The sequence below is a fragment of the Magnolia sinica genome, chromosome 7 (genome assembly GCF_029962835.1).
Source record: "Magnolia sinica isolate HGM2019 chromosome 7, MsV1, whole genome shotgun sequence".
Classification (NCBI taxonomy): Eukaryota; Viridiplantae; Streptophyta; class Magnoliopsida; order Magnoliales; family Magnoliaceae; genus Magnolia; species Magnolia sinica.
Window position 1 is genome coordinate 386,139 of NC_080579.1, and position 11,435 is coordinate 397,573.

General features: G+C 40.8%; 1 protein-coding gene and 1 long non-coding RNA gene across 3 annotated transcripts; one reads left to right on the forward strand and one right to left on the reverse strand.

Annotated features, from left to right (window-relative positions):
- Positions 1–1,997: 1,997 nt before the first annotated feature.
- LOC131250740 (uncharacterized) lies at positions 1,998–10,778 on the reverse strand. 2 transcript variants are annotated; one of them, XM_058251018.1, is made up of 3 exons: positions 10,664–10,778; positions 3,946–4,274; positions 1,998–2,774 (listed from the first exon to the last, which is right to left on the reverse strand). In XM_058251018.1, exons 2-3 carry the CDS (start codon positions 4,171–4,173, stop codon positions 2,586–2,588), a joined length of 417 nt encoding a protein of 138 aa, XP_058107001.1. In that variant the 5' UTR covers positions 4,174–4,274; positions 10,664–10,778; the 3' UTR covers positions 1,998–2,585. The 2 variants fall into 2 exon arrangements, with proteins under 2 accessions (XP_058107001.1, XP_058107002.1); XM_058251019.1 differs by having other exon boundaries at positions 3,946–4,270; positions 10,664–10,765.
- LOC131250741 (uncharacterized) lies at positions 5,758–6,322 on the forward strand. The gene is made up of 2 exons (XR_009173428.1): positions 5,758–5,896; positions 6,042–6,322. It is a non-coding gene; the product is annotated as an uncharacterized LOC131250741 (long non-coding RNA).
- Positions 10,779–11,435: the final 657 nt, after the last annotated feature.

The following is an 11,435-nucleotide window of genomic DNA, read 5'->3' on the forward strand; positions in this document are numbered from 1 at the left end:
TGTAAAGAGGCGGGAAATGAAATCGGATTGCGTACTTAGTTACTCATTATGATTTTATCATACTGAGTAAACTCTGTGGGGCCAACATTGGATGTAGGTGAGTTATCCACTCCGTCCATAAGTTTTTACAGCTCATTTTATGACTTGATCCAAAAATAGAAACAAATACAAAGATAAAGTATACCACACCATAGGAAATAGTTGGAATAATGATTTCCACCGTTAAAACCTTTCTACGCCCCACATTGATTTTTATTTGTCATCAAACCTTTTCATAAGATCATACAGAAATGGATGACGTGAAAACACAAATATCAGCTTGATCCCAAACTTTTGTGGCCCCTGGAATTTTGCACCGGTAGACATTCAATTCAGAATTTTTCCTTTGGTGTGGCGCACTTTAGACTTGTATATGCTTCGTTTTTGTTCTCAATACTTAAAATTAAATGTTAATGTGAATGGACGGAGTGGATAAAATAAATAAATTACGGTGGACCCCACGGTTTAAGTCCCTGGTCAAATGCCTTAAAATGAGCTCGAAAAATGGATGAACAGGGGCCCCACCCAAAATCAGGCTTTTGCAGGAAATCAGCATCCACTGATACAATGCTATCTTTGGATGCAAGCCAATCCCAAGCTTTTGGGGGTGTTTAGTGTGTGGAATTAAATGGTATTAAATGAGATGAAATTGATATTTTGCAATAATGTCATGGTGCCATAGTTTGTCTGCATATCCCATAGTTTTGTAGATATTATATGTTATGTTTGGATGGTAAATATTGAAAAGTTAGATCACATGATTTATTTGAAATTATGTTTGGATTGTAGCGGGCTTTTTACTTTGTTGATTTCAACAAGTTATTTGGACCCCATTGTGATGTGTGTTATATCCACACCGTCCATCCATTTTCCGTGATCGTTTTATGGCATGGGCCAAAGAAATGAAGAAGATCAAAAGCTTACATGGACCACTAGAAAGCAGTAGAGATAATGACATCAACAATTGAAACCTTCTCAAGGCCCACTGAGACGTATTTTTGCCTATCAAACTTGTTCATAAGATTGGATAGACTTGGATGAACAAAGGGAAAACACAAATATAAGCTTGATACAGAACTTCTGTGGCCTGCAAGAACTTTTCAACAGTAGTCCACATGTCATGGTGGAACCCACGAAGCATGCTGACATCAGCATAGTCGTTAGTTGGATCAGCACAATGCATGGGCGGGTTGGCCTACAACATTTCAAATTTCAAACGGAAAATTCAAATGGATTTGAAAGGGCCATGCATTTCAAATTTCAATTGGATTAGAAAGGCTCCTGTACAAATCCATGTTTCAAATGAATTCTTGGTAATCCTCCTCAATACATGGTGTGGGATTTAATAGGTGGAATTGTCAATTCCATCCCACTTAACCCCATCTAATTACTGCTTTACTTCGTTTGGGTTGAGCCTGGTATAGGTAGGGTCCATTTTAATGCAGCCAAAATCGGACTCACTTAAAAACCAGGTCCAACTCGGGTTAATTTAGTGACTCAAAAGTCAAGATTTTAGATCCAGACCAACTTAATTTGGGTTGGATCAAATGACCTACTTGCACCCCCAGCGTACATGTGTTTTTAGTTCTGGCAGTTTTAAGCCGAGTATGGTTTGACCATTAGCTCGCTGAGTCCAACCGTGGATGAAGAATGCCTGAAAGGTCTTCCAGATCAGAATATCCCAATCACCAATATAAGAGCTTTTTACCATTGTTCCATATCCCATTAGTAAAAAGGTTAAGATTGTCCAATCAAAGATATTTTAATCCACTGTCCATGCTACTGTGGGATGTGTACTGAACCATAGGGCCCTCCCTCAGGATTCTGAACACAACCATCACAAGGGAATCGCAAACATGAAAAGATAAATAAGCACAAATCCAACACGAGCACGTCCAGGTGCGGATGTCTCTCACCATTAAAAATGGCTGGTTGACTTAAAAGTGCATTTCAAAATATGAAAAAATGGATTTCATTTAAATTTTTGTTATTTAAATCTTACAACTCTCACCTTGTTTCTCGTGCCAAATAAATGCCAGTATATCCATTACATCTAGTTGAAAACGTCTTGTTAAAGGGAAGCTTTCTATTCATTCCTTTTCCTGCTTGGCAATAACCGTTGTGTTCTTAGCTATCCATCAAAGGGTGGGAACGGTAAAATCTACTCAAGTGGCCCGATTGGGCCACATGACAGCATCAGAAATAGAACAATGAGAATACGTTTGAAGGTTGTTCCATGAAGTACATACTCAAGCGCCCCTATCTCTGAAAGCAGCATGTGACCCAATCGAATCCTACCACAGGAGGTCCTAGTGTGCAATCCGATTCCATGAAAATAGTGCAATTTGATAGGACTGGATGTGAAGTCATCAGGCTCGCACACAAGGCTTGAGGTACATTTGGTCTGTTCATGATCAATATGCTAAAATAATATTCGCATGCATGCTATTCGAAGCGGGTCCTATTGACCAGCCCAGACCACAATTGACACATGACAGCAGAGGGTTCGGGAACACTACGCCTGGGTATTGCATATAACCTCTCTACTACTTCTCAGGCTGATCTGGGTTTTCCTCCTTATCAGGATCCTCCTCTTCTTCCTCTTTCTTTTCTTCATCTTCCTCGTCTTCTTCAGGATCCGGATCCGCAGGTAATGGTGGGGGCAATGGCGTCTTCATTGGGCTGAACTGGGGGAAAATATCAGGCCTCCGCCCAGGCTTAGGTCTTTCCCACTCCTGCCACATATATAATAATACAAATATAAGGTAATTGCCATGGAAATCTAATCACTCTGGGATCTGAAGCATGTAGGTTGCATTTGAATGTGCAAATATAGATAGATAAATCTCAGTTTGATCAGCAAGCATGAAATAACAACAACTAATGGTTTTTCCCAGTATACATTCCACCATGGATGAAAAGGTTCAATTGACAAGCTGTTCATCAAATCTCCCACCAAAACAAAATTATGCACACCCACGGAAGCCAAACAGGTTAAACAAGTGATTCCACAAATCTTGGACTACAGCCCCATTATGATCAAGTATCTACTATTCTCCTTACCTTCCCAACAAAGAAAGCAAATGGTAGAGAGAGGCTATGTGCCATTTCCACAGATTGTCAATTGCAAACTTTATTTCTCATTGCCCTCAAAGCAAGGCTTCCACCCTCCAGGCAGATAGTTTTTCTGGAGTTTGGCACACGGCAGCAACCTACAACAGCACGAAAGAAGTGCTTGACAAAAGGATCTTAAAGAGATCCTCCCATTTGGAGTCCATTTCTAAATTTTTCATGTCAGGCAATGAGCCATCAACAAAGATATTTTTTTTCAAAAATTCAACAAAGCATAAAACCCACAAAACTCCTCATCTTTCAAGTTTCACCAAAAACTTAATATCACACAATAATGGCACTCACAAGAAACTCACGACAATCCTTCACCACCACTGATCCTTTACAAGAAGATGGTCAATAAAAAATAAGCGAAAGACTGAAACAGAGCCCAAACATCTCCCAGAGAGAAATCAACTGCAGGTGGCAACTTAATAATAAAATTAGCCCTCTTCCCATTTTCTATTTCATGGAAAAACTTGGTGCCCTTGTGTCCTCCTCCCATTTGCTATTTTGTGGAAAAGTTGTTTCTAAATCAGCCGAGCATTCCCTGATAAGTGAGGACTTTTCACATATACAGTAAATGTAGAAGGATGGGTGGGGCAAAAGGGCAAGAAGACGTTAAATGTAAAAGGATGGGTGGGGCAAAAGGGCAAGAAGACGTTGATTGTTTAGGAAAGAAGCAGGCATTTTCAAGCAAAGATTTACTACTTTAGAATCATCAAATCGAAAAGCATGCGTGATTTGAATTGAGATTTGAGAGAAAGAAAGAAAGAATAAAAGAAAGGAACTTACAATGGGGAAATCAAGAGGGGAACGGCGAGTCATCTTCTCTTCTTCAGGAGCCATGCATAGGACCTGCCTCCGCTGAGAAGGATAACGCATCCCCTGCAGCATCAGGGACATCGAAGCACTTCCCCTGCTTCTCTGCAGGCGAGGGCGAGAGGAGGTTGCTGCTGATGCTGATGCCGCCACTGTGCCACCACTCACGAGGGGTGTAGAGAGGCACCATGACGATGCCATTGGATCTCTCTCAGTTTCTGATTGGTTGATTGCTTTATTTGTTTATCTTTTGGGTTTTAGTATCAATCACTAACCGTTGTTCCTCTCCCTTCCCCTTCTGCCTATCAAGAAAACACAACATGAGCAAGGAAGAGTTAAAAAGGAAAACAATATCCGTTGGTGGTGTTCTTGTTACTAGCTTCAGTTCCAACCGGATAATAGCTCCCAAAAGCATCATCTTCTTTTTTTTACACATTTTTACTGCAAAATAAATTCAGACTTTACCAAATAATGCCACCTCCACAAACTGAATTTACTGGGCAGTGATTCGCAGGAAATAGAATTACTAAATTACCCCATATATTTTTCTTCTTTAAAAAGTGATGCAGCTGAGAATTGTTGGGACCATGCGGTACGTGTACAGCATCCAACTCATCCAGCACATGCAACCAACCTTGATGCAACTTGAACAAGTGATCTACCCAATTGAAATGGGCTTACGTGCATTTCAATGTTTTGAGGAAGTGTATATTATTATCTATGGTGTGACCCTCCTGTTGGGGTTGTTCCCTGGAAAACCAATGTTTATTTGCACCTTGACCTATTTTAGGCATGGATTCATCATAGATGCATTGGCCTAGTTAATGTGTAGAGCATGTTTATACTTGGGTGTTTTTTGTCCTTGGGCACCTTGAGATACATGATCAAAACCGATATTTCGGGGAATCCAATCATTTTATGCCTTCCCTTGTAGTAGTAATATCAAAAAATTCAACTGTTAGAGTGTTAGGGGTAATTAAAATTCTACCTCACCCCATATACATTGCAATTAATATCTGACCATGAATTGCAGGTTGTAATTCACTTACAAATAAAATTTCACACATAAACACCACCTAAATGAGCTATAAGTACCTCACTTTCTAATAAAGTAGCTTGAGGCATCCAAAAGACCCTGAATACATAAAAATACAAAATTACCTTCACCTAATGTTTTTTTTTTTTACTTTGGGTGTAATTTGGTCAATCAATTTATGAGTGGAACGGTCAGGCAGTGAATGTAGGGCCTGCCTTTTTTTCTTTTTTTGATTAGCTTGTTAGTACCCACCCCAATGTCAGTACATACTCCCTTGTTAGCCACCCCACTGGGGAATCGATAACAAGACCTCAGCGTTCAAACGAGGGTATCTTCACTCAGTCTACCACTTGTACATCAACACCATCCTTCTATTTTGCCAGCCCATTTGATGGCATGGGCCCAAAAAATGAAGCATGTCAAAATCCTAAGTGAACCCATCACAAGAAACTGTGGTGATTGACCATTAAAAACTTCTTGTAGGCCTTTTTTTGATTGAAGTAATAGTTGTGTTTTCCCTTGTCCTGTCCGGTGTGACCTTATCAAAAGATTAGATGGCAAATAAATACTGCGGTGGGCCTTTGTAAGTTTTTAATGGTGGGTGTCAGTCACCACTGCTTCATGGAGTGTGGTCCACCTGAGATTTGGATGTGCTTTATTTTTGACACATGCCGAAAACAGATGGACAGCGTGGATATAGAACACGTAAGATGGCCACACGGTCACGGCCTCACCATTCTCGTGTTACACCGACTTCACCGACTCCGCTCTCAGTCAATCACCATATAAATATAAAGCAATTTCTAGGGTTTGCTTTCAGCTGGCATTCTACAGACTCGAGGCAGCTGTGTGGATTTATCCACAAGCTCTTTCATCAGCCGACTTCTGGTATGATTCTCTTATTGTTCTCTTTTTGAAAGCCTAGAATTCGTGTTCTTTGCCTCTTTTTCAAATCATGTTGCCGTGGGCTTCTCGAAGGATAGCCAAACCCCATCAAATCAGATCCAAAACTAACCTTTTAAGCTCGAATCAGGGTCAATCTAGTGGTCGAGAATGATTCTGCCCGTGCGACCACCTCTCCTACAAATCCAAATTCGATGGTTGTGTTAGACTATTCAAGGTCCAGATTCACTTTATCCTTTCTCTAGACAATGTCCCACTATCCTCCACCATTGCTTTCAACAAGGAAGAAATGGTGGATGCTGAAAAGCAATGGGGTGATTCGCTTGTTGGCTATTTTGTGGGGGAAAAGCCCTATTTTATGATGATGAAGGCTGCCCTTAAGAATTCCATTCTCTCGAGGATGGGGTTTTTTTTTTTTTAATTTCTTTTTTTGTATGGAAATTTTGAAGAAAGCCAGGAGATCCTAGAAAGGGGACCTTGATTCGTTAGTGGCCAGCTGCATGTCCTTAGAGATGAACCCATATGCCCACCCTTCAAAATGAACTAGACTCTGCCCTGATGTGGATTAAGCTTTCGAATTTAAATTTTAGCCGTAGATGCAAATCAATTCCGAACACGATTGCAAGCGCCATTGGAAAGCTACTCTTTATGGACAGGCCTACGGCCACTGGATCCTGTCCAGCGTTTGCTTATATTTGTGTGGAAGTGAGGGTATATTCTTAACTCCCATATCACATCATGTGTGAGGACATGAAAATCAGGCAAAGAACTGAGCATGTCTGGCAGGCTTTTGTGTTTGAGAATTGTTCTACATTCAATCATACTGATAGAAGTTGCCTGCGAAATACCCCCACTTCCATCCCAAGTGTTCTTTCTCAAGTGGCACAGAAAAAAATAATTGAGTAGAGACCACCTAGAAGGGAGAGTCCCATGCAATGGCACAGACCAGTCAAGACATGGGCTCCTACCCTTGACCCTCATCTAAGGGCCTCGGGCACACTTAATTTGAGAACAACCTTTCTCACAGCTTGATGCCCTGCACCAGTCCGCAGGCCCATTGCAGCACTTGAACATTGCCCAGAGGGGGTCTGGCTTCGGGCAGGCAGGTGCCAGAGGGTTGGTCTCTCCATTTGGAAGCGGATTGAGTATTGAGTAACTCAGTACGCTTACTGAGTAAACTCTATGAGGTTCACCATGATTTATGTATTTTATCCACTCCATCCATTTTATCTTATAATTTTAGGGCTTGAGCCCAAAAATTAAGCATATCCAATTCTCAAATGGATAACACCACAGGAAAAAGTATGCGTTGAACATCTACTGTTGGAAAACTCTTGGAGGCCACAAAAGTCTTGGATCAAGCTTATTTTTATGTTTTCCCATCATCCATATCTATATGATCTTATTAATAGGTTGGATGATAAATAAACATCACTGTGGGGCATAGGAAGGCTTCAACGGTAGAAATCATTATTCCCACTGTTTCCTGTGGTATGATCCTCTTGATCTTTCGATATGCTTCAATTTTGGGCTCAACCCCTTAAATTATCTGGAAAAACGGATGGACGGCATGGATAGAGTACATACATTCAGAGTGGGCCCAACTGAGTTTACTCAGTACGATAAGAGCGGCAATCCAATTTCTCTCCATTCATATCCAGCATATGAGAATCTACACTTTGTTGGACCAGCACTTCTTTGTGCACACTACTTTCCTAATCAAGAGCATGGACACTCTGAGGATAGACCATAAATTAGGATCAATAATGTTATCTTGCCAAATGTATCGCCTTCTCTAGTTTCCACCTTTTAATCAATGGCTTTCCCTAAGGGACGTGATTAAGGGCTTGTGCCAGACCACAACCCAGAATGTAATCTATTTCTAAATATCAAGGAAAGCCTCTTGGTATGGCATAATGTGGGTGCATATCATGCATGTGTCATAAATCCTAGCTCTTGGAATTTAAACATTTTGACATCAGAGCCTAATGCTTCACTAAGGATCTGCGAACATCAGTTATTTGATGCCTTGCTAGCTACACAACTATTTGATGCCATCGCCTCTCATGGCAAGACAATGACATTGGACTAAGTAAATCCGTGTTGAATCATGTGGACTTTGACACTCTGATGAAACCACCCAGCCACGCCTACCATTAGTGGCCACACGACAGCCTCATAAACCGAGCCAAAGCAGCATTAATCATGATCTCTCCATCTAGATATCCTCAGGCTAAAGGATTTGATGGAGTTAGTGCAACTACAACTCCACTGTCACAGACAACTTTGTATGCTCGGGTTTACAAGATGAATATAGGGGATGTTTTGCATCCTCCATTAACTTCCTATACCGAGCCTCATCGCCTAAGTCATCATGAGGTTCAATATCATCTTCATTATTAACATCATCCATACATGCATCTAACTCATCGGGTTGAAAACGACCGAAAGCATCATTCACCAAATCGACCATTCTGGGCAACACATCTTCATTACGATTATCGACAGATGTACTCACACCTGTTTCAAGACGTTCCCCATGGAGAAACCATGTCGTGTACGTTTGATCTATGCCATTACAAATCAAGTGTTCGGAAATGGTTTCTAATGTCATCTTCCCACGTATATTACAACACTTGGCATCCCCATTTGAATTTTGTTTCACGTACTCTATAAATGTTGCAACACCTTCCATGTATTCAACAGTTAACCTTCCTGCCCTCATCCAATTCTTGCATGGTGTCATGGAAGCCATCTCTGGTAACACGTACATTATGTGTTTAAGTTGGATTACAAATGAGTATGTCTATCTAACTGACTAAATCAGTCACCCATCCAAGACCGGATAGATTGTAACACTTTCATTTTCAAATTTAAATGCCTATACCGAAATTCCGGCAGCATCTCTCCATGTCTCTCCAGATATATTGATTTTGTATTTGATTCCCACGTCAGGTATCGACACAAAGTGAGGATATTTGACCATGGAAATAAATATAAGAAACATATCCAGAGAGAAAAAGAGAGATGATGCATAGAAAATGCAAGTGCATTTGAATTGCTAAAATGAAAGCATTACATTCTATCCGGTCTTGAACTGTCCAAACAGGGACAATTTAAGGATTTTTATGCACCAAGGAGCACATTGTATCTATGCTTGGCCACATAAAAACCCTCAGATGGGTAACTGATTGTCTTAATCTATATACAATCACATCAAAATTTGTAATCTAAATGAACATAATTCAAAATACAACTCATTTCTAAATGTAGAATCAAAGCAATTAACCATGTAGAAGCATATGTTGATAACAACACATTTCTAAATGGAACTCTACAAAATTCATTATAGATAAAGTAAAGAACTGGTAACCTGAGTTGTTTTCCTGCAACCAGTCTCACCAGATACCAGCACCACCTATTATCCATACAGAACACATTCATTCTCCATAGGAATCACTGAAGTCCATAAAACAAATATGAACTCAGTACTGATGACATAGAATGTGTCCATCAAAGGTAGTTGATACTTTTATGTCATTTTCAGATGACATTTCTACAAAATACCTTACTATTACTTAGGGGCTGACTTTGCAGGAACTTTTAGCAATCCTTTTGCAATTTCCATATGAATATAATATGTTGGGAAAATGCATTTTATTCCAATGCAGGATGATAAAAGAGTTTTTTGTTTTTTGTTTTTAGAATATGTTCAACCCTAACCCTAATCCCCTTTTTAAAAGACTCAGATTCCGGATTAGGTTTCTCACCGGCTACACTTCTGTGCGCATGTATAGGCTTGGCATAATTCAATGCATTTCACAAGAGTTTATATTGAGCAAATATTTATAAACCCTTCAACATCTTCTATCCCATCGATGGGACTAAAGAAAAACACAAAAAGATGAAATTAAGTAAAACCTCTTTGACTATTCAAATTACATAAGATTTTGTTGAAATACACATATCAGAAAATGTGTGATATTGTTCTGAAAAGCAATTTTACAGAGATTATTTACTGCCTATGGTTATACCATGAGATTTCTACCATGCATTTGGGGCTGTTTGGATGCACCACCCTCAACAATGTCTTTGTGACATCCACACCACCCATCAGTTTCTCCAGCTCCATTTAGGGCATGAGCCCAAAAATGAAGCAGATTCGTAACTCTTGTGAGCCACACAGGAAACAATGGGGGATGGAAACGCCAACCATTGAAGGCTTCCTGGGTTCCACCTTTATATGCCATCCAAACCGTTCATAGGGCTATTCCCACTGAGATGAACTTGAAAAAAGAAGAAGAAGAAGAAGAAGAAGAAGCCTGATCCAAATATTCATTAGCCTCAGGAAGGTATCAAATATGGACATTTCCATCCCCACTTTCCTTTCATGTGGCCAACTCGAGTCATAAATCTGCCTCCTTTCTGGGCTTGCATCCCAGCGTGAGATGGAGAAACCGATGGACCGTGTGGATGTCACCCGGAAATTACAGTGAGCCCCATGTAGCTTCCTCTACAGAAACTGATGGACCCTGTGTATGTCAGCCGGAAATCCCAGTGGGCTCACGTAGCTTCCGCTACAGAAATCCTTGATTTGGGGCTGTTTGGATGCACCACCCTCAACAATGTGAAGTAATGCGCCCTAAAATCCCAAATCCCTAAATGAGGGTCCACATCGAATCAGGAATCCACAAATTGCTGAATCCCCAAATCCCCAAATCGGTATTGAGATTGAGAGAGATTGAGAGATACCTCGCGGTCGTGAATGAGCTAGCCTTCAACCGAGCTTCAGAGAGAGAGAGGGCGTGCGTGGGTAGGGCGTTCGGCAACGGTACGGTGGAGAGACCAGAGAGGAGAGCGTGAAAGAGAGATTTGAGGGGAAGAGCCTTGCGTGCGTGAAAGACTCGGATCGGACCGCATGGATGGGGGTGAGAATGGAGAGGGAAAGTGAAAGAGGGGCGCGGATGGGGAAATCGGATTGCATACTGAGTTACTCAGTAGGCTCTTATCGTACCGAGTAAACTTTGTTAGGCCCACCGTGAATGTATCTTGTCTATCCACGCCGTCCATCCGTTTTTTCATCTTATTTTAGGAGTTGAGACAAAAATTTAAGCATACCCAAAGATCAAGTGGACCATACCATAGGAAACAGTTGGAATAATGATTTCCACCGTTGAAAACTTTATAGGGCCCACAGTAATGTTTATTTCTCATCCAACCTGTTCATAAGATCACAAAAACATGGATGAAGGGAAAACACAAATACAAGCTTGATTCAAAACCTCTGTGGCCCCCACGAAATTTTCAATGGTAGATGTTCAATTCGTACTGTTTCCTGCGTTGTGGTCCAATTAAGGTTTGGATGTACTTCATTTTTAGGTTCAAGCCCTAAAAATATCCGGTAAAATGGATGGACGGAGTGGATAAAATACATAAATCACGGTGGACCCCACAGAGTCTACTCAGTTAGCTAAGCTTAGTGTGTTACTGGGTGTTTGGCCCATGGGATGGGATTAAAAAAACG